General features: G+C 38.4%; 1 protein-coding gene, 1 long non-coding RNA gene and 2 other non-coding genes across 4 annotated transcripts in view; 2 read left to right on the top strand and 2 right to left on the bottom strand.

The window, feature by feature from the left end:
• MCMDC2 (minichromosome maintenance domain containing 2) overlaps positions 1-11,226 on the top strand; it is a 35,544-nt gene extending 24,318 nt beyond the window's left edge. Inside the window, exons 13-14 of the mRNA XM_043602217.1 lie at positions 1,835-1,944; positions 11,060-11,226. Of these exons, the coding sequence (XP_043458152.1) occupies positions 1,835-1,944; positions 11,060-11,226 (277 nt within the window). The remainder of the gene's footprint in view (positions 1-1,834; positions 1,945-11,059) is intronic.
• A 1,650-nt stretch (positions 11,227-12,876) lies between these two features.
• Positions 12,877-16,783, bottom strand: LOC122496030. The gene is made up of 4 exons (XR_006300651.1): positions 16,652-16,783; positions 13,705-13,808; positions 13,364-13,431; positions 12,877-13,189 (listed from the first exon to the last, which is right to left on the bottom strand). It is a non-coding gene; the product is annotated as an uncharacterized LOC122496030 (long non-coding RNA).
• Positions 13,506-13,594, bottom strand: LOC122496145. Its single transcript, XR_006300692.1, has one exon. It is a non-coding gene; the product is annotated as a small nucleolar RNA SNORD87 (small nucleolar RNA).
• LOC122496166 lies at positions 14,802-14,908 on the top strand. Its single transcript, XR_006300705.1, has one exon. It is a non-coding gene; the product is annotated as a U6 spliceosomal RNA (small nuclear RNA).
• Positions 16,784-27,577: the final 10,794 nt, after the last annotated feature.

Below are 27,577 nucleotides of genomic sequence, written 5' to 3' on the forward strand. Positions count from 1 at the left end.
GTGAATTCAGGTTGTGTTAGTAGAACATAGTATCAAGAGGGAAAAAATGCTAGTTCTGCTTCACCTCTACATTGCTGGTTAAATCACACTCACATCGTAATACTATACTGAAAAAGAATATGTTTAAAAACATTTTTTTAAAATGTTTACTTATTTTTGAGAAAGAGAGACAGAGAAAGAGTGGGGCAGGGGCAGAGAGAGGGAGACACAGAATCCGAAGCAGGTTCCAGGCTCGGAGCTGTCAACACTGAGTCTGATGTGGGGCTTGAATCCACAGACTGTGAGATCATGACCTGAGCCAAAGTTGGATGCTTAACTGACTGAGCCACCAGGTGCCCCTGAAAAAAATAAATAAATAAAAATTAACCAAATCTGGTCATGAGGAGAGGGGTCAGAATGTTGAAAGGCCTGAAAACTGTCTTATGACATTTTTTTTTTACCTTTTTAAAAATTTTATTTATTTTGAGAGAGACAGAGACAGCATGACATGGGAAGGGTCAGAGAGAAAGGAAGACAGAGAATCCCAAGCAAGCTGTACACTGTCAGTGCAGAGCCTGACACGGGGCTCGAACCCACAAACCATGAGATCATGACCTGAGCCGAAACTAAAACTCAGACGCTTAAATGACTGAGCCAGCCAGGTGCCCCATGTCTTATGACATATTAAAGGAGCTAGTAATATTTTATTTTGGAGAAAAGAAAACATAGGACAACTAGAAAAGTTGTCTTTGAATATTTGAAGAGATGTCATATTTAAGAAGTATTAAGCTTTTTTTATAATCACAGAAGACAGAACCAGTGGGTATAAATTTCAGTGAAACCAATTTCACCTTAAATTTATATATTCTTTGTGGGTGAGTCCCAAAATTTTCAAATGCTTTATCTGAAATCGTAATAACTGTAAGTTATTATTGTCCCCATTTTATACCTGAGATTCAAAAAATTTTCGGGAAGTGAATGATTTATATGAAGTCACACAGCTAGTAAAGTCTAGAGACTTAGACCAGGTTTTCTGATTTCCAAGTTCAGCAGTCATTCAAGTATATTACATATGCCTAATGAGAGCTTGAAAGAGATTTTTTTTTTCAATTTTAAATGTTTATTTATTTTTGAGAGGGAGAGAAAGCTAGGGAGTGGCAGAGAGACAGAAGGAGAGAGAGAATCCCAAGCAGGCTCCGTGCTGTCAGTGCAGAGCCCTATGTGAGGCTCGAACTCCCAAACCATGAGATCATGACCTGAGCTGAAATCAAGAGTTGGATGTTTACCTAACTGAGCCATGTAGGCGCCCCTGAGGGAGATTTTTTAGGTAATCAAAGGTTAGTTTAAAAATAAAAGATAAAGGAATGTATTCCCAGTGAACCATAGGAAATGTTCGAAAGAGACTGGACAGTAAGTAGCCTGGGATATTGTGGAGAAAATTTAATTATCTGATTGGAGATTGAACTTTAAGGCCTCTTTCAAAACTAAAATTTCAAGATTCTGTGAGGACTTCAAATAGATGAAGAACTGGAAGAAAACACCAAAGGTGACTATAAGAGTTAGTTTTCCTAACTGTATATTGAGGAAGGGGGTGTAGAATAATAAAAATGAAGATAAGCCAGAGCAGATATGAACTCTGATAATAAGTCAAGATACTTGCTTGTTCTGGCATAGTTTATTGAAGTTGGTAGGAAAAAAATGCTTTGAAAAGAAACTAACATTTTTTTTTAAAGTAAAAATATGCTGATCTTTAAGGCATGGCTTGTATACACATATAACTTGGTTTATTCCCGCCAAAATATATTTTATCTTTATAATATCAACATATTTGATTAGCATCAATTTTCTTTTTCAGAGTTTCCCTAGCTGAAGCACATGCTCGACTGAACTTAAGGAATAAAGTGCTTAAAGAAGATGTACTAATTGCAGCCTTATTGTTTGAAACATCTCTCACACTGAAATATGGTAATCTATTATTAATTTGTTAATGATCACTATAAATAATTATATTTAAATATTCTTAGACTGTTAAAATATCTATAAAATTTTATAAATTTTATAGCATTTATAAAATAAAATGTTATAGATATTTTATTTTTTAATTTTTTAATTTTAATTTTTTTAAATTTAAATCCAAATTAGTTAACATATAGTGTAATAATGATTTTAGGAATAGAATTTAGTGACTCATCACTTACATATGACACCCAGTGCTCATCCCAAAAATGTCTTCCTTAATGCCCCTTGTGCATTTAGCCCAGCTCCCTACTCAACACCCTGCCAGAAACCTTCAGTTTGTTCTCTGTATTTAGGAATCTCTTAATGTCTCTTTGTCTCCCTCTCTGTTTTTATATTATTTTTGCTCCCCTTCCCTTATGTTCATCTGTTTTGGATCTTAAATTCCACATATGAATGAAATCATATATTTGTCTTTCTCTGACTTATAGTTCACTTAGCATAATACACTCTAGTTCCATCCATGTTGTTGCAACTGGCAAGATTTCATTCTTTTTGATTGCCTAGTAATATTCCATTGTATGTATGTATATATATACCACATCTTTATCCATTCATCAGTCAATGGACATTTGGGCTCTTTCCATGCTTTGGCTATTGTTGATAACTATAAATAATATTGTTGCTATATACAATGGGGTGCATGTGCCCCTTTGAAACAGCACACCTGTATCCTTTGGATAAATACCTAGTAGTGCAATCGCTAGGTTGTAGGGTAGTTCTATTTTTAGTTTTTTGTGGAACTCCATAGTGTTTTCCAGAGTGGCTGCACCAGTTTGCATTCCCACCAACAGTGCAAAGGGTTCCCCTTTCTCCACATCCTCGCCAACATCTGTCATTGCCTGAGTTGTTAATGTTAGCCATTCTGACAGGTGTGAGGTGGTATCTCATTGTAGTTTTGATTTGTATTTCCTTGATAAGGAGTGATGTTGAGCATTTTTTCATGTGTCTGTTAGCCATCTGGATGTCTTCTTTGGAAAAGTGTCTATTCATGTCTTTTGCCCATTTCTTCACTGGATTATTTGTTTTTTGGGTGTAGAGTTTGAGAAGTTCTTTATCGATTTTGGATACTAACCCTTTATCTGATATGTCATTTGCAAATATCTTCTCCCATTCCGTTGGTTGCCTTTTAGTTTTGCTGATTATTTCCTTTGCAGTGCAGAAGCTTTTTATCTTGATGAGGTCCCAGTAGCTCATTTTTGCTTTTGTTTCCCTTGCCTCCGGAGACATGTCAAGTAAAAAGTTGCTGCGGCCGAGGTCAAAGAGGTTTTTGCCTGCTTTCTCCTTGAGGATTTTGATGGCTTCCTGTCTTACATTTATGACTTTCATCCATTTTGAGTTTGTCTTTGTGTGTGGTGTAAGAAAGTGGTCCAGGTTTATTCTTCTGCATGTCACAGTCCAGCTTTCCTAACGCCATTTGTGGAAGAGACAGTCTTTATTCCATTGGATATTCTTTCCTGCTTTATCAAACATTAGTTGGCCATATGTTTGTGGGTCCATTTCTGGGTTCTCAATTCTGTTCCATAGATTTATATGTCTGTTTTTGTGCCATTAGCATATGGTTTTGTTGATCACAGCTTTGTAATACAGCTTGAAGTCCACAGTTGTGATGCCTCCAGCTTTGGTTTTCTTTTTCAGGATTTCTTAGGCAATTCAGGGTCTTTCTGGTTCCATACACATTTTAGGATTATTTGTTCTAGCTCTGTGAAGAATGCTGGTGTTATTTTGATAGGGATTGCTAAAATATTATGTATATATTAATTATTATTTTAAAAATTAGTAAATTTTTTAAAGTTTATTTATTTATTTATTTTTGAGAGGAGAGAGAGTGAGCATAGGCATGAATGAGGAAGGGGCAGAGAGACAATCCCAAGCAGGCTGTACACTGTCAACACACAGTCTGATGCGGGACCCAATCCCACAAACCTTGAGATCATAACCTGGGCCGAAATCTAGCACCCACTGAGCCAAGTGAGCCACCCAGGTGCCATAGAATAATAAATTTTTGTCAGGTAAGGCCTGTTTCAATTTGAACACTTACTAATTGTTTATAGGTAATATAACACGTTCCTTGTTATGCATGATTGCTTGGATTCTGAAACTTTTGCATTGCTTATAGAGTTCTGATAAAACATGTATTAAATACAACATGAAGTGATTCTAAATTTATCTTTCTTTTACTTAAACATTTTTTTAAATGTTTATTTATTTTTGAGAGAGAGAGACAGAATGCAAGTGGGGGAGGAGCAGAGAGCGAGAGAGACACAGAATTTGAAGCAGGCTCCAGGCTCTAAGCTGTCAGCACAGAGCCCAATGCAGGGCTCAAACCCATGAACCATGAGATCATGACCTGAGCCAAAGTCGGATGCTTAACCAACTGAGCCACCAGGTACCCCATAAATGTATCTTCCTTCTACAATAACATGCAACAGGAACACCTGGGTGGCTCAGTCAGTTAATCATCCAACTCTTGATTTTGGTTTAGGTCATAATCTCACAGTTGGTGAAATCAAGCCCCGTCATGGGGCTCTACACTGACAGCATGGAGACTGCTTGGGATTCTCTCTCTCCCTCTCTTTCTTCCCCTTCCCCTCATGTTCTCTCTCTCTCTTTCTCAAAATAAATAAATAAACATAAAATAAATAAAATAACAAGCAGCATTCAATTGTCAAGCAGTCTCCCTCAATGCAGTTAAGCACAAAGAAAATGTGTTCATTTTGTATCACTGCCTTCCTGAATTGCTAGCTATAATACTATGACTATAGCATTTAATTATTTGAAATGAATTTGAGCTTATTATGGTTTTGCTAATAAAAACATAAAAGGGCTCCTAAAGTAAGAGTAAACAGAGTTATTCTCACAAAGCTCTTGCCGAATTGGATCAGACATTAATTTTCATAAGATATTACAATCCTTGAGGCCAAACTCTGGCTCCAACCTTGGGACTTAAAGGATGTATTAACACTGACTTTTTTGTATGTATATATTCAGTGCTTAAATTTGCCTTAAATTCAATTTATACAGTAATAACAGTTCACAAAAACTCATTAGAACATTAGAACTTTGTTCTATAATTGTCAAAATCAAACATTATTAACCTGGGATTCATGGATACTTAGAGTTCTCGGGACTTGTGAATCTCTAAATTATATGAAAATATTTACATGTATGTGCTTGACACCTTTTTGCTTAGAGAGATGAATGGTAAGTTTTATGAAGTATGTCTTATAGGTTCATGACCCCCAGAAAAAGTTAGTTACCATCCCATGTTAGTTTTATGTACCAAAGGAGAAAGACATTGATTCCCAACCAATACTAAATAACAGGAAGGATACAAAAATATTTTTATTTTTAATTTGTTTTATCTTTTACAGGCTTACTTTTTTAGAGATTTTATTGTTTTTATTTTTTATTTTTTTAAATGTTTATTTATGTTTGATGGGTGGGGAGGGGCAGAGAGGGGACAGAAGATCTGAAACGAGCTCCCCGCTGACAGGAGAGAGCCTGTTGTGGAGCTTGAATTCATGAACCAAGAGATCATGACCTGAGCCAAAGTTGGACACTGATTGAGCCACGTAGGCACCCCAGATTTTTTTTTTAATTTTATTTTTTATTTTTAAAAATTTACATCCAAATTAGCATACAGTACAACAATGATTTCAGGAGTAGATTCCTTAATGCTCCTTACCCATGTAGCCCATCCCCCCTCCCACAACCCCTCCAGTAATCCTCAGTTTGTTTCCCATATTTATGAGTCTCTTCTGTTTTGTCCCTCTCCCTGTTTTTATATTATTTTTGTTTCCCTTCCCTTATGTTCATCTGTTTTGCTCTTAAAGTCCCCATATGAGTGAAGTCATATGATTTTTGTCTTTCTCTAATTTCACTTAACATAATACCCTCCAGTTCCATCCACATAGTTGGAAATGGCAAGGTTTTATTCTTTTTGATTGCTGAGTAATATTCCATTGTGTGTGTGTGTATGTATATATATATATATATATATATATATATATACACACATATATATACCATATCTTCTTTATCCATTCATCCATCAATGGACATTTGGACTCTTTCCATCCTTTGGCTATTGTTGATAGTGCTGCTATAAACATGGGGGTGCATGTGTCCTTTCAAAACAGCACACCTGTATCCTGTGGATAAATGCCTAGTAGTACAGTTGCTGTGTCGTAGGGCAGTTCTATTTTTAGTTTTTTGAGGAACCTCCATACTGTTTCCCAGAGTGGCTGCACCAGCTTGCATTCCCACCAGATTTTATTTTTTAAAAGTAATCAGGTTTTATTTTTTAAAGTAATCTCTACACCCAATATGGGGCTCAAACTTACACCCAGAGATCAAGAATCACATACTCTACCGACTGAGGCTGCTAGGCACCCATATCTTTTACATTCTTATTATTTGTATTTAAAAGCATACTTGATAAAATCTAACACACATTTTTTATGTACCATAACAAAAAAATTCTGCCAATTTTATTATGACATGATATCAAAATTAAAATATAATTAGATTTCAATAAGAAGACAAAAATTTGTGTCTTTGAATTTAGAAACTATACTATTTATTATTAAGGACCCCTATGGTAGAATATGGCTATTTTCACTTGGTAACTATTTTGTCAAGACTTTCGTGAAGTATTTAAGAAAGCATCTGTTGAGGAATATAAAACTAAATGAAGATTTTTTTTTCCTTTAGTTATTTTTTGTTTTCATAATGAATTTCAGTTAGGTATCTTGATTTTTAAGTCTTAAACAAAACAATGTTAAGAGATCCTTAAATGTTGGAGCACCTGGGTGGCTCAGTCAGTTAAGCATCTGACTTAAGCTCAGGTCATGATCTCGCAGTTTATGGGTTCCAGCCCCATGTGGGGCACTGTGTTGACAGCTCAGAGCCTGGAGCCTGCTTTAGATTCTGTCTCCCTTTCTCTTTGCCCCTCCCTTGCTCATGCTCTGTCTCTCTCTCTCTCTCTCTCTCTCAAAAATAAATAAACGCTAAAAAAAAAAAAAAAAAAAAAAGCTCCTTAAGTGTTATTTCAGTTATAGCAGGAAATTGGAAACAAGAAAAAAGAGAAGAAGAAAACATAGCAAGAAATTGATCCCTACTCAGGGACATTTTTCTTGGATGCAAAAAACAATAGGTTGTGCTCATGAACTAGATTTAGAAGTTGGGGCAGAGGGCATAGGGAAGAATTAAAGAAAACTCCCAATTTTCTGCCTTGAGCAACTGAGTGGACCATGATGCCATTTACCACAACTGGGAACAAAGAGAAAAAGGGTTGGGAGAAAAACCAAATTATAGATAGATATGTTTGAGACATCCTACAGAGATACCTTTAGATTGATACAAGAATCTGGAGTTTAGGTGAGGGTTCTAATTTAGAAATTTAATTTGGGAACCATCAGCCCAAAGATGGTACTCATAGCCATGGAATGGATGAAATTACCTGAAATTACCTAGATTGAGACTATACAGAGAACTCCAGGACTGCCCTTGAAGAATTCCAATATTTAGAAACGGGGTTGAGGAGGGGGAACAAACAGAGGAGAATGAGAAGCTGCAGCTACAATGTAGTAAGAAAATCAAGTGTAGTTATAGAAACAAGACAGTTTAAGATTAGATTTTACAGAATTAGGGGAAGATCAAAGGAATAAAATCCTTAAAAAGGTGAGAGGGGATGGGATCCAGAGCACATGTGAAGATATTGGTCTCTAATGAAAGAAGTCACTTCATTATATAGGAGGGAAGACAAATGGATACAGAATCAGGTCTGTATCCATTTGATCATACACTCTATACAAGGTCATCAGCTAAAAGCAAAAGGTTTGAGGAGAGAAGAATGGAATATCATAGTCATGGGGGCAGGAGGCAGAAGAACATTTTGTCTTAGACTCAGGCAGGGTTGTCTGGCAGTCAGTGGGCATCCATTTGAGGTTTCTGTGATTCATTTAAAGTGAAACCAAGAGATGCCAATTATGTGATTTTCTGCCTAGCAGCCTGAGTTCAGGCATAAAGTAAATTGTTGGGTTCATGCAGAGTTGAGGTTTTGATAGGTGACTGTGATAGAGTGTTGCAGAGGGGTAAGGGAGTGGGGACACTGGCTTGGGATAGATTCTTAAATAGGTTAAAAGAAGGAAGTGAATTGAAGGAAGCCACTTGGAGGTCTTGGGATAGAAGCTGGAAGTATAAGAGGGAAGGGGGATTTGAACTAATGGTTTTGAAGTAAGTTTTTGGTAATGTCAGTTTCCTGTGATTTTCCTATGTGTGGTGGAGGTAGAGGAAAAACTCCAGAGAGGTCTGGAATTAAGAGGGTCATTCATTCACATGGAAATCACTGAATGGCAGGTATTAGGGAATAGAGGAATATTGTGAGCCACGTGCTGAGAACTGGTTGACTTCACCAAGGAAGAGAAAGAGTAGTAAGCCCAAATGGCACTGGGCATCAGCAGAGAGATTTTTATTAAGAGGAAAGCAGGGACAAGAATGGTCTGGTAGCAGCAAAGGGGCAAGTTAGTCACTGTCTCTGTCTTGTGTTACTAAGGTATGAGTGGTGTTTTGAGAAAAAGCAGCTTCACTTTAGAGAGCCACAGGGAAAGCAGTGTTCTCAAGGAACAGGAAGGATTCAGGTAAGATAAAGGGAATGGTAAAGGGAGCAGTCATGGCAGTCTGAGACTATGTTAAGTGCATACTGATAACAGACGGCTCTAGGAAGGTAGGCACTGTCTGCTTGGCTAGCAACTGTACTGCTGGCCAGTCACATGTATGTACTCATTCAATGAATCAACAATGAAACAGAATTTAAGAGCTTAACTCCTAAAGTGGTAGTCAAAAAGTTTTTTTAAGTTGTGGTAAAATATACGTAACATTTACCATCTTAACGATTTTTAAGTGTATAGTTCAGTGGTGTTAAATACGTTCACACTGTTGCCACCATCCATCTCTATAAACCTTTCATTTTTTCCTGTACCCATTAAACAATAACTCCCCAATCTCTCCTTCCTTCCTCCAGTCCCTGGCAACCACCATTCTTTCTATTTTTATAAATTTGACTTCTCCATGTATCTCATATAAGTCTAATCATATGTGTTTATCTTATGGCTCACTTCACTTCATATAATGTCCCCAAAGGCTTATTGATGTGGTAGCATGCATTAGAATTTCCTTCGTTCAAGATTGAATATTCTATTCCATTGTATGTATATGTACACACGTACACACACACACACCACACACACCATTTTGTTTATTCATTCACCCAACAATGGACCTTAGATTGCTTGCACCTTTGGCTATTGTGAATAATGCTATGAACATGAGTATATGCTTACTTACCTCTTTGAGACCTTGTTTTAAATTATTTTGGGTATGTGTCCATAAATGAAATCCCTGGATCATGTAATTTTTTGAATAAACTGCTACTGTTTTCCATAAGGGTTGCACCATTTTACATTCTCACCAACAGTGCACAAGGGTACATTTTCTTCATATCCTTGCCAACATTTGCTTGATAGTAGCCATCCTTATGGGTGTAAGATGGTATTTCACACCATTTACCTAGTGATTAGTGATGTTGACAATCATTCATGTGCCTATCTTCTTTGGAGAAATGTCCGTTTCTCCTTTGCCGATTTTTGAATTGGGTTATTTTCTTGTTCAGTTGTAGATCCTGTATCAGATACAATTTGCAAGTATTTTCTCCCATTCCATGGGTTGCCTTTTCACTCTTCATTGTAGTATTTGACGCACCAGTTTATTTTGATGTGGTTTAACTTATTTCCTCTTGTTGCCTGTGCTTTAGTGTTATAACACTAGAAATCTAGTGTTACATAAATTCTAGAAATCACTGCCAAATCCAATGTCATGAAGCATTTCCCCAATTTTTTGTTTTTGTCTTAGTTCTTATGCTTAGGTCTATAAGGGACCAACTTCATTTTTTTTTCTTATGGGTATTGTTTTTTCAGTACCATTTGTTGGAAACTGTCCTTTCCCCATTGGTCTTGGCACTCTTAAAGCATAAATCATTTAACCATGTATTTGAGGGGTTATTTCCAGGCTATTCAATTCCATAGGTTTATGTCTTTTTGTCAATGGTTCTGAATAATTGAGATTACAATGATGTCTTTATCCTCAGTCATCCGCTTAACCTTTATCCAAGTGTTTCCCTACCTTCTAACACCTTCTTTCCCTACTTCTTCCACCTCCTCACAGCACTATTCAGGTACAAAACTCTAAATGACTAGGTCAACAGATAACAAAGTTCTAGTTTCTACACTTAAAAAAATGTTATTTTTGAGAGAGAATATGAGCTGGGGAGGGGCAGAGAGGGTGGAGGGGACAGGATTTTAAGTGGGCTCTGCAGTGACAGCAGTGACCCCAACACTGGGCTCGAACTCATGAACTGTGAGATCATGACCTGAACCAAGGCTGGACACTAAACCAAGCCACCCATGTGCCCCTCTAGTTTCCATGTTTTAAAACGTAGTATTTTTTCTTGGCTCTGGTAAGTCTGTGTATATACTAAAACTATTTCATGAGTCTCAAAAACAGACCAGTTTTAAATGATTATTGAAATATTCTATTAAATAGGTCAGAACTTAAAAACTCTTATGGGGGGGCCTGGGTGGCTCAGTAGATTGAGCATCCTACTTTTTTAAAGTTTGTTTATTTGAGAGAGTGGGGGAGGGACAGAGAGCAAATCCCAAGCAGGCTCAGTGCTGTCAGCGCAGAGCCTGACGTGGGGCTCAATTCCATAAACCATGAGATCATGACCTGAGCCAAGATGAAGAGTCAGATGCTTAACCAACTGAATCCCACAGGTGCCCCAATCTGATTCTGCATTTCAGCTCAGGTCATGATCCCAGGGTCGTGGGCTCAAGACCCACAGCAGGCTCTGTGCAGAGTGTAGAGCACGGTTGGGATTCTTTCTCCCTCTGCCCCTTTGCCCAGCTTGCACTCTATAAAACAAAACAAACTCATACTATTTTCCTGAAAATGTGATTTCACATTTAGCATTTTAAGGACTTCTCATTTACACTTTTTTCCTTAGGGGCCACTGTATTTTGTGTTGCTCCAAATGCAGTATTTCCATTTGAATTGTATAATGAAGAATATTTGGAGCAAAGGGATATCTATTTGAATGAATGCCAACAGCAGCTTCAACAGTTTATTGCCACATATGGACCTGGGACAGCTATTTTCACTAGTGATGAATAGGCAATCTGAGGAAAATAATTTTCTTCACTCATATTTAAGCAGTGGAAAGGTGTGATTCTGAAGTAATGCTTCAGGTAATACTATGTATGGTAGTACATTAGAAGGCTATCTTAAAAATATAAAAGGTCTCATTATTAAAAATCTGGTCGGGGGACCTGGGTGCCCCAGTTGGTTAAGCGTCCGACTTCAGCTCAGGTCATGATCTCACGGTTCGTGGGTTCGAGCCCCGCATTGGGCTCTGTGCTGACAGTTCAGAGCTTGCTTCAGATTCTGTGTCTCCCTCTCTGCCCCTCCCCTGCTCATTCTCTCAAAGAATAAATAAACATTAAAAAAATAAAAAAAGAATCTGGAAACTAAGCAATGTTTAAAAACGGTCACTTTTATGTAGTTCTGCTTGTCACAAGATGGCAAGAACAGTTTAAATGAGAATATTTACCTAAAAATAAATCATTTTTCTTGCACCTGTGAACCTGACAAATGGAGTAAATAACAGCAACATATAGAAGCACAAGCCTCCAATTTAAGGACATTTCCTACTTCATTACTTTTTATGTCCATTATATAGTTTTGGAAGCCCTAATTATGAATTCAGGGAAAGCTTGGAAATTTTCCATTTTTTAAAGCCAGGTTAAATGAAAAAAAGTAATTTATAACAAATCAAGGGGTAAGAATTGGCTCCTTGAACCTAACTGGTTACAAGAAAGGCACCAAAAGGCAAAGAAACCCAATTTGCAAACCATCTTCATTTTTGGAGGGAAGAGATCTATTCTGAAAAGGTGTGTGTGGGGAAAGAGAAAATATATTTAACTTGTAAAATCCCCAAATCCTTTTCATTTTTTCAAAGGTTTAATATGTTAATTTTTAAAATGTTTTTGAGAGAACAGTGTGAGTGAGGGAGGGCCAGAGAAAGGAGACCCAAAATCTGGAGCAGACTCCAAGGCCCAAATGGGGCCTGAATATACCAACCAGGAGATCCTGACCTGAGCCAAAGTTGGACACTTAAAGCAGTTGAGCCACCCAGGTGTCCCAATAAGTTAATTATAAAAAAAAATAAGATACTACCATGCCGATTCTTTAGAAACTGGCACTTTATGGAGCTAAACCATAAAGGTTGACAGCTCTCTCTATAGGCCTTTGACAAATCATTCCTACTCATTCAACAGTATTTACTGAATATTCACTAGTTTCAGAGACTTGTGTTACTTTTTCAGAATGCAAAGCTAGTTTTTTTTGTTTTTGTCTTTTAAGCTTTTATGTATTTTTTGAGAGTGTGGGAGAGAATCCCAAGCAGGCTTCATGCTCAGTGTGGACATGGGGCTGGGCTCCATTTCATGACCTGAGCCGAAATGGAGTCAGCAAAGCCAGTTTTTAAAAACAATTTACATATTACAGTTCTAGAATTCTAGACTTGCCATAATGAAATTATAACCTAGATGTAAGCACTCAACAGGGGAAAAGCAAGATTTAGCTAAGTTCAAGTCTTCAGAGTTAAGAATTCAGCTTTAGAATCCCTATAAATTCTAAGTCCTGGTTGGAATGGACTGTCCAGTCACTATTTCCCTTAATATGACATGTTATTATTTGTACTTAGATCACAATTTTTTTTGTTCAAAGGCAAAAGCAAAGAATAAGATTAAAACTTAAACTATGTAGGTCACAGGTGAAATCTTTATTTGTAAGGGATAATTCGTTAAGGTGTTTAGGAGATTCCAAATACTTATTTATTGATAAAGAACATACTTTCTTAAAGTATGCTAAAAACAAATCTGACTAGTAATTATGGATCTGGAGATGTTTAAACACTCGATATGTTTTAAAGATAGCAGACTTTACTGCCCAACAGTTAAAAGTATTCAAGCATGTATTTCTCTACATAACTTATTGTGAGGTGATCAATGTTAAATAAAGTATTTATTCATGTCTTCTTGACCAATTCTTCATTTTTCCTTCCAACTGCATGCCTCTGGGGAAAAAAAATCAGAAACCAACAATGAAAATCACTCCATAGTCAAAATCAAAGGAGAATCAGACTTCTGACAACACACACACAGGCAACTTTAACAGGATATGGCCCTAACCCTTTGGAGTTTCAGATACTTTTGAATTATTATTAGCTGTGATTGCCAGAATTACTTACCGAGGCAATGAAGAATTTTTAACCACAACAGTTATGGGCTTGGATATTCATCTGCAGCTACCTACATGCTGAAAAGAACATATAACCCATTTTAATGAAAAATTGCATTATACTTGAGTAATTCACATAAACAATATACATAACTGGCATCTCAGTCTTCAAATTATTTCTTCAAAGAAACCCTCAGCTGGGTAAACGGCAAAAAGTAATTTAAGTCATCATTGTGCCAGTTACTAAACCTATCTAGGTCAAAAACCTACTAAATGTTTTTGATACTGCTTTTCATAGACAGTACCATAAATACATAACAAAGCACAGTGTTTAACATTAAGTTTTGGTACCTCATTACATGCAGTTGTGCTCCTAGTGGTTTTATCACAGCCATCCTCAGATGTTTTTGGAAAACATCACAACGTTCATCTTCAACTCATAGGCTCTGTTGTACCTAGAAATCAAAATATTTCATTGTGAATTCTCATTTGTACTTGCCATCTGTTTGGCATCTTATATGCAGGAATGGTCCAGTAAGACTTATTCATTCTCATCAGGAGCCATAAACATTTTACTTACAACCTTCCTGACTCCCATCTAACTTTTTATAAAAACTACTAACATTTGAGGCCATATACTGGAATAATTTTGTTATTTAACACATCTCTCATGGAATGAAGTACTTTCTGCTTAGTTCTACTTTTTTTGATAGTCCAAACGGATAACCCCAAAATTTAGAACCTCTGTAACGGCTTGAACAGATTAGTACTTTTGACTGTTTAGGCCCTAATAATTCTATAAATGATCTTTCCAAGCTGGAAATGGGTTTATTAGCATGGATAGGAAAAATTGTGGCTATATATAGGATGTTCTTTACTGTGGCAGTATCGATGTTAGGACATGATGGTCCTAATGAGTACCTAGCCATTGCTTTTCTGTCTCAGAGCTTGACAAGGATGAGATGAGTCAGGTTAAAGGTTAGATGTATAAAAACAAGTGTGTAGACCTCCAACTAAAGCATCACAATGGCAAATCTAATGTAGTTTTAGAGCAGATACATTATGTTGACATCATTATTGGACAGTCTTGTAGAATTAAGTCCCAGGTCGCCTGAAAGCACACTTAGGTAGTGCAAAGAATGGCCAGGGCCACAGATCATCTCTTACAGCACCCCAGGAGGGTAAATCATTGAACCAGACAGCTACTGGAAATGATTTATGAAGACACATCAAATGTTGTACCCTGCAAAACAATTTATCATTTTCAAGTCTGGAAATAATTTCACATCATCAATATTAGGAACACAAACTATTAGTTATGAATAATACCAACTTGGAAAGTTTCAGTGTAATGAGATTCATGGGAACTACTGACAACTATATGCATAATCTCATTTGTGTAAATCCTACAAGAATGTTTAGTGATACATATTTGTAATAAAACTGCTGTGCCTGCTTTGGCAGCACATATACTAAAATTGGAACGATATAGAGAAGGTTAGCGTGGCTCCTGCGCAAGGATGACACGCAAATTCGTGAAGTGTTCCATATTTTTGAGGATGTGGAGAAACGGAACCCTCTTGCACTGTTGGTGGGAATGCAAATTGGTGCAGCCACTCTGGAAAACAGTGTGGAGGTCCCTCAAAAAATTAAAAATAGACCTACCCTATTATCCTGAGAAACATAACAGAAACCCATGGGGGACGGGAAGGGAAAAAAAAAAAAAAAGAGGTTAGAGTGGGAGAGAGCCAAAGCATAAGAGACTGTTAAAAACTGAGAATAAACTGAGGGTTGATGGGGGGGAGGGTGGGTGATGGGTATTCAGGAGGGCATCTTTTGGGATGAGCACTGGGTGTTGTTGCATGAAAACCAATTTGACAATAAATTTCATATATTGAAAAAAATAAATAAATAAATAAATAAATAAATAAAACTGCTATCCTTCCCACTCAGCTCAAAAAGCTAAGAGCCAGGATACAAAATCCCAGAGAGGCACCTCAGGAGTTAGGAAGATAGGTAGGTTGAAGGCAGGAGTTATGTGATAGGTAAAGAATTAGATGCTAGAGTAATGAGAAAAATCACAGTTCTTAAATGGTGTGGTGGGCTCCGTATTTATTATGCTTCAGGATTTACCTGTTATCAGTATTTTTACCAAACATTTGGTTTTAAACCCCCCAGTATTTAGCAATAAAAGTAGGATTGATGCTACTTATGCCTCAAAATAAAGATGACGAATACCAAATGTAAACTATTTTTAGCCATCAAATGCCCTGGTGACAGCAACATATTTGGGAGGAGGTAACAACAAAAAAGCCCGACACAGGATTATACCGTTTCATCGATGAGGTATTAATACCATTTTAAAGTATTTATTTAAGTAATCTCTATATCCAAAGTGGAGCTCAAACTGACAACCCCCACCCCAAGATCCTCCAACCGAGCCAGCCAGGCGCCCCAATAACTTGTTTTTGAATAGGCAACACGTTCTTCCAGCCTCCCAGCTGTTGACCAGTTTCTTCAGTATTATGTCCAGAAATACACATCTCTATATAAATGCAAGCATCTAAGGGTAGAGCAGGCATTTATGGCTTAGGGAGGTTCTAAACAGTACATACTGTTCTCCCAACTTCAAAACATCACGTTTTTAGAAGATATTTACAAAGGAAGATTCATAAACACATGCGACAAGTCACTGTCCTAAGTCGCTACCAGAACTGTTACTAAACTGATAACAATTTTAAAAGCCAATCACAAACTACAGTTAAGTAAAGGTTGTCTTTAATATCCTAGAGATAATGCCTCTCCCCTTTTATAAAATGCTTGCGTACTACGAATAAATAAGTCGCCCACTAAGGGACCCTAAAACCGTCTAGGCTGCACACAAGGCTTTGCTGGGGACACAAAATTGCTCCGAAGGACGCCCCGGCATACACCAAAACCACGCGCCATACCTTCCAGCCGCCTCGAAACCACCTCAATCTGAGAAGGCCCTTTATTAATTTTTGACTTTAGAACAGTCGAAACGGGCGTTTACTTAAAAAAAGGGTCAGTTGAGACTCGCGGCTGGTTACTAAAAAATGCGACAGAGCCAATAACCCAGGACGCTCTGGGTGGCAGAAGGGGAAGGCTGCCTCCCGGGCCGACCTCGCGGCCATGCCGCTTACTCGGCTGTGCTCGGCAAGGTCGGAGGCCCTTTACACGGGGGCCCCAGGGCAGAGACCAGAGGCGGGCCTGGGTTCCGGCAACGAGTCGGGTTCCCGGTAGTAACAGGTTGAACTAAGACCGCAAGGACTCCCACCTCGAAGGACCCAGCGACTGGTCCGCTGGCGCTGCCGCCCGGTCCGCATGACCGACCAAGCTTCGCAAGGCCTCCTTCGTCGACAGCCGCGCGGAAAAGAAAGCACAGCTTCTTCCGTTGGGCTTTTGGGGCTCCGGGCCCCGCCCCTTCCGGGCCCTGGCCCCGCCTCCGACAGGGGAGCGTGTGTCCGGCGGCGGAGTCTGTGCTAAGCACCAGGGCGGTCGTTGGGGCTGCGTTCTCAACGTCTGGGTGGCGCTACCCTGAGATCTGCGTTTCTCCGATTGCGGTGGAGTGCTACATCGTAAGTTCATATTGAAGGGAACTTTTGGAGGCTTTCAAGGTTCATGAGGACTTCACCCAGAGCTATTGCACCGAGTATGCAAACGTGTAGTCTGTCAGTTTGTAATGGACCCAAAAGAGCGGGAAATACTCCAAAAAGGAAGGGTCTCCCATTCCCAGTACTACATATTTGCTTAGTCTTCTACTTCCCCACGTAGTTCAGTGCTTAAAAAAACTGGTGGTATTGGACATCCCAATTTAGAATAAGGGTATCTGGAATCGACCCCATCAAACACATAGAAGAACCAGTTGCCACAAAAAAAGCTGTTGTATCTCCCTCATAACAATAGCTACTGCTGCTGTTTTTGTTGATAATAATTATAGAACATTAAAAAAAAAAGCATTCGTAAAGCAGTCACCCGCTTTGTTTATGAACATGTTCTCTAATTTGCTATTGATTTTTTATTTTTGTGTTTTTTTACTCTTGTTTCTTTCAATCATTTTATTTGAGTCCTGGCTACGAAGCACTAGACTTAGTGCTGTAGGAGATAGGCTGATGATCTTGTTGCCAGAAAGAACACACGTGAAAGCATGTAATTAAACAATTGAATCAGTAAAAGGCACATCATCTTTCCTTTACAAATTGGAAGTCTAAGAAACTGATTCAAAATCCAGTACAAATGTATTTGCCTCAAGGAAACATGGTAAAAAAAAATCTAAACTTAGCAAAATAAATTGTTGGTTATACTTACTTTCTCAAAGAATTTCTCTCTAACGTTTTTGCTGAATGTTTTGCAGGGGTTTAAAATTCTTTGTTTGGGACCCCAACTGGGCAATTTATTCTGTCAGGTGGTGGCTTGGACCTCAGCCTGCCATTGCAAACTCTTGGCTGGATGTAAACTTCTACAACCTAATTTTGCAACCTGGACAGCCACCTCCATCAGGCCTTTGCCTACAAGAGGATGGGGAGGTGTGGGAGCTACCATTACTGAAAGTTGTACTGAAAGAGGAGGGTGACTTTGCTGAACCCATAAATGCTATGGCAACATTTTAGGCATGTTCTCAGTGTCTGGGGCCATGTGAGAAGGAACTGGAGATCAGCATGGATGCTCCTGCAACAGTTCCTTACAGGATACCTCCTAAGTTGCTAGTTTTCCTTTCCTTCAGCGGGTTGCTCACATGGCACTTATTAGCATCTGCTTCTGAAGGATACCTGACCTGGATAGGATATGGAAGGGACCACTGTTTTAATGACTTAATATGTTCTTCAGACTAGATACAATTAAATTCTGGGACTAATATTTAGGTGTTCCTAAAACTCCACAGCCACCTATTTTCAGATTATAATTTTAAGTCATTTGAGTTTTTTTTTTAAGTTTATTTATTTATTTTGAGAGAGAGAGAGAGAGAGAGAGAGAGAGAGAGAGAGAGAAAGAGAGAGAAAGAGAGAGAATCCTGTGCAGGCTCTGTGCTGACAGTGCACAGACTGCACTGCACTGACCAACACAGGGCTTAATCCCACACACCATGAGATCATGACCTGAGCTGAAATCTAGAGTTGGATGCTTAACTGATTGAGAAACCCAGGTGTCCCAAAGCAGGTTTTTTTTTTTTTAAATTTAAGTAATCTTTACACCCAACATTTGGCTTGAACTCATTACTCAAAGATCAAGAGTTGCATGCTCTTTTAAAAATATTTTTTTACTGTTTATTTATTTTTGAGAGAGCAGGCACAGAGAGAGAGGGGACACAAAATCCAAAGGAGGCTTCAGGCTCTGAGATATCAGCACAGAGCCTGACCGGAAGCTTGAACCCACGAACCATGAGATTGTGACATGAGCCAAAGTTGGACATTTAACTGACTGAGCCACCCAGGTGCCCCTTGAGTTGCCTGCTCTTCTGAGCCAGCCAGGTGCCCCTTAAATCAGTTATTTTAATTGATTAGTAGTATAATTCATTAAGTAAATGTTATGTTTTCAACTGCATCGCAACTAAGTGGCTTTTAAAAAATGAGTAGTGTATTATCCCACATTGCAGGAAGTCCAGAGGTAGCTGGTTCCAGGGTTGGTTAATTCAGCAGCACAGCATTGTCAGAGTTTGTGGTCTTCTCTGAGACTCTTGATTTTCCCTTCATGGTTGCAAAAAGGCTTCCACAACTATAAACATCACATCTTCTTATAAAAACATCCAAAGGCAGGAAGGAAGGAATTTTTTTTCAGGTGTTTCTTTTTTTTTTTTAAGTTTATTATTTTTTTATTGTTTTAAATAAACAGAGGCAGAGAAGAAGAGGGAGAGAACCTTAAGCAGCCTCCATGCTCAGCACAGAGCTTGATGCAGGGTTCGATTCCACAACCCTGGGATCATGACCTGAGCCAAAATTAAGAGTCCAGCGCTCAACCAACTGAGCCACCCAGTTGCCCCACAGTGTTTCTCTTTTAATCTGGGTGAAAAGTACTACCAAGAATGCCCTTCAGGTGGCATTGACCATGGTTGGGTTACATGTCCAGAGATGATCAGCTCGTGCTGTGAGAAGGTAGGTTGTTGTAGAAAAGAAAGAGAAGGGCAAATGGCTATTAAAAAAGCTATCAACGGTTCTTGCCACAACAGGTAATCTTAACTTTAAGATTTGGGGATATTGCTGTGAACCTCAAGAGCTCTCTTCTAGGGATATGTGGCTGGCTCAGTTGGTGGAGCATGCAGCTCTGGATCTTGGGGTTATAACTTCAAGCCCTACATTGGGCATAGAGACTACTTAAGATAGATAGATAAGTAAGTAAGTAAATAAATAAATATTTTAAAAAAGAGCTCTCTTCTAATTACTCTACAAAAGGAGATAACCTTATAGGAGCATGATTAAGGATATGGGAATTCTGAGAAAGAATGGGTTCAAATATTCAACTTCTGCCCCAAAATTTGCCACAAAAGCAAAAATAGCTTTTTAACACAGGCTAATTGACATACTAAGAATTACACATATTTAAAATGAAAAATTTCTAAGTTTTGACATGTATACACCTGTGAAGCATCACACTAAAGTTAATGAACAGGAGCGCTTGGTGGCTCAGTCAGTTAAGCATCCAACTCTGGATCTCAGCTCAGGTCTTGATCTCAAGGTTGTGAGTTCAAGCCCCGTGTTGGGCTCCACACTGGGCCTGGGACCTACTTAAAAAAGAAAAAAGATAATGGACATATTCATCACCCCCAGATATTTCCTCATGCTCCTTTGTAATGTCTCCTTCATGCCCCAAAACTCCACCTTTAAACCCCATCCCCAGGGAACTGCTGACTGACTGTTGCTACAGATTAGTTTGCATTTTTCTATAATTTGCTTAAATGGAATCATATAGTGTGTACTCTTTGTTGGCTCTTTTCATTCAGCATAATTATTTTGAAATTCATCCATGCTATTGTATGTAACAATAGTTAATTCCTTTTTAGTGCTGAGAAGCATTCCCATATATGGATATACCAAAGCTTGTTTATCCATAGATCCGTTGATGGACATTTGGATCTATCAGTGTTTGGCTATTACAAATAAAGCTGCTATGAGCAAGTTTCTAGGTGGCTCAGTTGGTTAAGCATAGGACTCTTGACTTCGGCCCAGGTCACGATCTCATGGTTCGTGAGATTAAGCCCCACAATGGGCTTGCTGCTGTCAGTGCAGAGCCTGCTTTAGATGCTCTATCCGCCTTTCTCTGTCTGCCGCTCCCCTAGTTGTGCTCTCCCTCTCTCAAAAATAAATGAACATTAAAAAAAATAGACGTTCTTCATTTTGATGGAAACCAATTTATTAATTCTTTTTCTTATGTGGATTTGGCTGTTATGTCTAAGAAACTTTACCTAACTCAAAACTTCTGGAAAGTCCTTCCTCCTGCCTCCTCCCAACCATAGACCTACTCAGTTATTCCTCAGCAGAATAAATATGCCCTCTTCAGGACTGCAGATCACTCAACCAGGCTCATCAAGTGACTGTACCCAAGATTCAGAGCTATGCCTCTATGAATTATGTCATGAATTTTGCTGAAATCTAATAAGCCCCCTCAACATTGAAAGATTCATCCTAATCCAGACTCCAAAAACCTCATATCCTGCCATTGCCCTTCCCATTATTTTTAAAAAAATTTTTTAATGTTTATTTATTTTTGAGAGAGAGACAGAGGTGAGCAGGGGAGGGGCAGAGAGAGAGAGAGAGAGAGAGAGAGAGAGAGAGAGAGAGACACAGAATCCAAAGCAGGCTCCAGTCTCTGAGCTGTCAGCACAGGGCCGGGGCTCGAACCCACGAACTGTGAGATCATGACCTGAGCCGAAGTCAGACACTTAACCGACTGAGCCACTCAGGCGCCCCAGTATTCTTTTCTTTTTTCTTTTTTTTAATGTTTATTTATTTTTGAGAGAGAGCATGAGTTCAGGAGGGGCGGAGAGAGAGGGGGACAGAGGATCTGAAACAAGCTCTGTGCTAACAGCAGAGACCCCGATGCGGGCTCAATCTCATGAACCATGTCTCTAAGCGCATAGGTAAACAGATTAGAAGAGTATACATCCACTTCCACATTGTGTGTGCGTGCGTGTGTGTGTTGTGTGCACCATCTCTAGTGCACGCGTGTGTGTGTTGTGTGTAACAACCTAAATGTCCAGAGACTGGTAAAATGAATTATATACATCCAAACAATGGAATGGAAATCCTACTCTTGTCTGGCAAATTTATTTACTCCTATTTCAGCCTATTTCTCCCTAAACTTCCTCTTTCTCCTCCCCCCATTCTTAGCTGATAACTTACTAGGTGAGTCAGGACCCTTTGTGAGACCACAAAGAGAAACCACGAAGTGATTTACACAGCAAAAGTGTAGGGGCGGCTGACTCTTGTTTTTTGGCTCAGATCATGATCTCATGGTTGTGAGATTGAGCCCCACATTGGGTTCTGCACTGGGCATGGAGCCCACTTAAGATTCTTTCCCTCTGCCCCTTCCCCACTTGGGTGCCCCCACAAGCACTCTCTCTCTCCCTCTCGAAATGAAATGAAATGAAATGAACAGCAAAAGCTTAATATAAAGAATTAACTGTGGGAGCGCCTGGCTGGCTCAATCAAAAGAGCATGTGACTCTTGAGCATGAGTTTGAGCCCCGTGTTGGATGTAGACATTACTTAAGTGAATAAATAAATACTTTAAAAAAGAATTAACTGTTAAGGGATTACCTAAGAGAAAAAGAAAATTTTAAAGAATACGGAAATAGCATGTATGAAGCTGCCACCCCCTCTGAGCTGAGGCAGACCCTAGCAAGGAACAGATTTGGTGGGAGGCCACTCCAGACTGTGGGCCAGTGAATGGTAGACAAGTAAGCTGCCCTCTGGGTTGCTAGGGGAAGCTACCCACAGGAAGGTGCTATGTGCTGTTGAGAGGAGCAAACCAGAAACAGGAAGCAAAGCTCCTCCTGCAGTCTCTCTTCAGCACCCTCTGCAGATAAACCTTAATATTATGTGCTTGGCAAAAGAGAAATGTTTACAGGGTTCAGGTGCATTATTACAGAGCAGGTAATGGGGAGATGAGCAGATAGATCTGGAAATAAAAGACAGTAAATTGACAACTGGTACATTCTATCCTCTCCATTGAACAAAGAGATGCTACCATATGGGAAATCCTGCCCTGTGCATTAGTACCCACTTTCTCCTGTCCTGTTGCTGCCCAAAGTATCCCTCCTGTTAAAGGCTTTTGGTCCTGATGCTTCTTTCCTGCTCAAAGACTGGCTCCTTCAAGTATCCTCTCTCTTCTGCCTCATCTATCTGTCCCTTACCAATGGACCATTCCAGCAGCATAGAAACATGTTCCAGTCTCTTTGTACTGTTCCTTTATGAATTTTTAGCTGTACAAAATACATTGGGATGAATACATTAATTTGGGAATGTATCCATTCCTACTTCTTTTGATAAAAGCATGTTTTGATGTTTCCCCAATATACCTCTCCACCTCAGACCTCACTTCCAAACTTAATAATCATGTTATTTTCCTACTTCACCGTCTCTAGTGCTGAGGGTGGGGGCAGGTAATGAACCTAGACCCAAACTTTGACCTTTCATTTTCTTCTCTTTCTATTGAAGGCTTTGTATTTTTCTTCCTCTCTAATGGAAACTTCGTTTATGTCACTTCTTGAGATTCCGCTTCCTATGCATAATTTAATGTTTACTGCTTTAAACTTTGCTCTTAATACTAAAGGGATTTTTGGAATTTAGAATTCCCCTTTCCCTTTCAAGTCTATCATCTTCAAAGGGACTTAAGAAAATCAATGTAGAGTCCAAGGGTTGCCTGATAATCTTGGTTAATAATATGAATAATTTCCTATTATACTTAACAAATATCCACTTGAGGGTCACCTGGGTGGCTCAGTCAGTTAAGCGACTAACTTTGGCTCAAGTCATGATCTCACAGTTTGTGAGTTTGAGCCCCACGTTGGGCTCTGTGCTGGCGGCTTGGAGCCTGGAGCCTGCTTCGGATTCTGTGTGTCTCTCTCTCACTCCCGCTCACACTCTGTCTCTCTCTCTCTCTTTCCAAAAAAAAACTTTTTAAAATATTTAAAAAAATATCTACTTGCATATATGGTCAAATGATTTTTGACAAGGGTGCTAAGACCATTCAATGGGGAAAGATAATCTTTTCAACAAATGGTACTGAGAAAACAGTATCTGCATGTGAAAGAATGAAGTTGGCTCCTTAACCTTGTACAGACAAAAATTAACTCAAAATAGATCAAAGACCTAAATTTAAGAGCTAAAGCCATAAAACTCATAGAAAAACAGGGGAATAGTTTCATCACTTTGGATTTGAGAATAATTTCTTGGATATCACACTAAAAACTCAGACAACAAGAAAAACTAGATAAATTGGACTTCACCAAAATAAAAAAACTTTTGTTCATTAAAAGACACTGTCAAGAGAGTGAAAAGATAATCCACAGAATTGGACAAAATGTCTGCAAAGCCCATATCTGTTAAGGGATTAACATCCAGAGTATATGAAGAACTCCTAAATTCAACAATGAAAAAACCAAACAACACAGTGCAAAAATCGACAAAGGATGTGAATTGACATTTCTCCAAAGAAGATATATAAGTAGCCAATAACCACATGAAAAGATGCTCAATATACAACTAGCTTATCAAGGAAATGCAAATCAAAGCTGCAAAGATATATATACTTCACACCCATTAGGGTGGCTATTATCAAAACAGCAATAGCATAGCAAGTATTGGTAAGGATGTAGAAAAATTGGAACCATTGTATCATTGCTGGTGAGAATATAAAATAGTGCGGCCACTGTGGAAAACAGTATGGCATTTCTTCAAAAAGTTTAACATAGAATTACCCTATTATCCAGCATTCCACAGGTACATATCCAAGACAATTGAAAGAAAGACTCAAATACTTGTACACCAGTGTTCACAGCAGTGTTGTTATTCATGATCGCCAAAAGGTAGAAATAACCAAACAACATCCATTCATCAATGGATGAATGAATAAACAAAATGTAGTATATAAAAGCAGCTGTTTACAATGTATGCCTCTGGAAAGTAAAACTTGGGGTTTGTGGGGAAAGTGGTATTTTAATTTTTTATTGTGTACCATTCTTTACTGTTTGGATTTTTACTATGTGTATGCAATTTTATAATTAAACTTTAAAATAATATATATATTTTTTATTTTAGAGAGAGCATGAGCAGGGGAGAAGGGGAGAGGGAGAGGGAGAGAGAGAGAGTGAGAGAGAGAGAGAGAGAGAGAGAGAGAGAGAGAGAGAGAGAGAAAGAGGGAGAATCTCAAGCAGGCTCCATGCTTAGTGCAGAGCCTGATCTCATGACACTAGGATCATGACCTGAACGGAAATCAGGAATCAGATGCTCAACCGACTAAGCCACCCAGGCGTCCCCAAAATAATTATTAAAAAGATACATTTTTTTCTCTCAACTGCAAAAATAGACCATTTCTAAAATTTACCCCTTAAGCTCATCACTCCCTCCTTCACCCCTGACCTGCATTATGAAAAGTGTTTGGTATTCTCCAGCAATGAGACATCCCTGGGGGTTGCTGGTCTCCACGTTGCTGAAGTGAGTTAATGTTGCCAGTTTGCAGATATAACTGAAACCACTTTAAGGGGAAAGATTTATGGTTTAATCTGATACAGCAGTTTATCAAAAGTAACTTTTTAAAATACAGCCATTCTTTGACAGTATAACCAGAGTTACCTTGGAAAGTTTACATTTTATAGATGGACATATGTGTGGATTCAGGGCATATAGGATATTATTTTCTTTTAAGCTGTCAGAATCTATAGTCTGTACTTTACACATGTAAATCTCATTAGTAAATTAATACATTTGCCCTTCAGTCCTTTTTCATATTAGTGAATGATTTGGAGAACCTCCTAGTTCCCCTAGATGTTTGCAGCAGAAAATGAGGTTGGAACTGGAAGGAAGTTGGCTATAATAACCATATGTTTGTGCTCTCCCTTGCTCAATAGTAAGCATGTCAAAGTACAGTTAATGCAAGAGAAATGTAAATGACCCTAGTCATAAATGCATGACTTTTATATATAAGATCCTTTTACCTCAGGCAAGATTATTTTTAAACATAATATTGACATTAAGATAATCATAGCATTTATACCTCTCGTCAAGGTTAAAGTTCCAAATCTGTGAAAAATACATTAAATTGTCAGAAAATAGGGCACTGATCTGAATGAAAGTTGATTCTCAAACACTTGAAGTACATGAACTTTACTGAGATAATTTTGGTGAAAATTACCTAAATTACTTATGATTTCTGCCCGGATCTAAAATAATGAGTGGCTTTAATTGTCAATGTGAGACACTAGGGTTTTCCTTTTCTGTTGAAAAATTTAACTTTTATGTTAAGAGTAAGCCTTGCAAACAACTACTTAAATCCTTTGACAAATTCTAAATGGAATGGAATGTTATTGAAATTATTCAAGCTGACCAATGGGACCTGAGGGGAAGTCTGCTAGGAGACTTCAGGGAAAGTTTTCTTTGATGGAAAGACACAAATGGGAAGAAATAGCTCTTCTTCCCCTAGACATCATCTGTGAAAGAATTCTTGGCCTTGCTGCAGCCATCTTGTTAAATGAGGGGAGCTTGCCGGAAATGGCAGGTAGAAAGGAGAAGAAATCAAGCAACTTAAAGACATCGAATAGTCACCAAATTAACCAGCCAGGGAGCCACTCCAGTTTAGTCTTCTTGTTTTGTGAAATAATACACTTACTTTTCTTACTGTTTAAAAAAAAATTATTTAAGAACGATTACACAGAGAGTTGAAAATGTGGAAGTAATTGAAAAATTCAAACTAAGGTTAAATTATGTTATTCGTACCTCAGTGATGATCTAATGCAAATTATGTCCTGAAATTAATACTCCATTAACTTAAACATGGTGTAGATTCTGAATGTTTCTTCCACAATGTGTACTTGTGCATATGCATGAGAGTTTCTCTGTGTCCAGTGGTATTCTGGTAAATAGGTTCTAAAAACAAAACAAAATGCCCAAACCATGATTTGTAGCATTTGCAGATTTCTGTGGTGTAAATATTCCCATCATGGCTGATTTCAAGATGCTAAGTATTTAACAACTGGCTTACATAATACATACTTGAATACTTGAATAGTTAAGAATTGGTTCTCACAGAACATAATTGCTGAGTTGAAGGATTGAAGGAGAAATGCATCTTTATACTTCATATAGTCAAATTGTTTTCCAGGTGGTTGTACCACATCCCTGTCAGAACTTGCTCATTTCAGAATTTAAACATTTTTGCCAATCCGATAAATGTGGAATTGGTATTTATTGTTATTTTAATTTGCATTTATCATGAGGTTGAAAGATAACTTTCCATATATTTTCTTTTTTTCTTACATTTTTTCATGTTTTTAATCATTTGGGCCTTCTCTTCTATAAGTCCTAGCCTTTACCCAGTTGTTTATTGGAGTATTTATAATTTATGGGATTTCTTTATATATTCTGGATACTAATCTTTTGTCAGTTAATGGTTACATGCATTGCAAATAACCTTTCCCAGTCTTTTCTTTATCATTATACTTAATGGTGTTTTATGTTGTTTAGAAGTCTGTACTCTTCTCTCTGCTTACCCATAGCTCCCTAACAGCCAACACCTCTGTATTCCTATGGAGAATCTGGCTACCCTGAAATCCAAATTCTTTAATGTGCCTTTCAAGGCTCTCCTTGATTTGAAAATTGGGAATGATATAGTTACTTATTCCTATCATTTTTGTGAGGATGGAATGAAATAATATATGTGAGGTATCCATCCCCCTTACCCATGCTCTTTCTTTTCAATATTCTTCTCATTTGCTTTTTCCTGTGCCTGGAATGTTCTTCTTGTCCCTCTTTGCCTTCTCAGGAAAATCTTCCTTGATCTTTTAAGACTGGGTTAAGTACCCATGGCAGACATTCTTGTTGCTGTCACTATAGCCTTCCTAGCCCTCTTCCCTGATAATGAAACCCTGACTTTGTGTTTTGTGCCTTTTCTTAGGGCTAAGCCAATTTGTTAGCCTGTCTCCCTGCCTCCTGTGGTAGCTGCTGGAGACTGGCTCACTTGATAGCTATTCCAGCCTCCTTTGATCTGTGTTTCTG

The sequence above is a fragment of the Prionailurus bengalensis genome, chromosome F2, assembly GCF_016509475.1.
Source record: "Prionailurus bengalensis isolate Pbe53 chromosome F2, Fcat_Pben_1.1_paternal_pri, whole genome shotgun sequence".
Taxonomy (NCBI): Eukaryota; Metazoa; Chordata; class Mammalia; order Carnivora; family Felidae; genus Prionailurus; species Prionailurus bengalensis.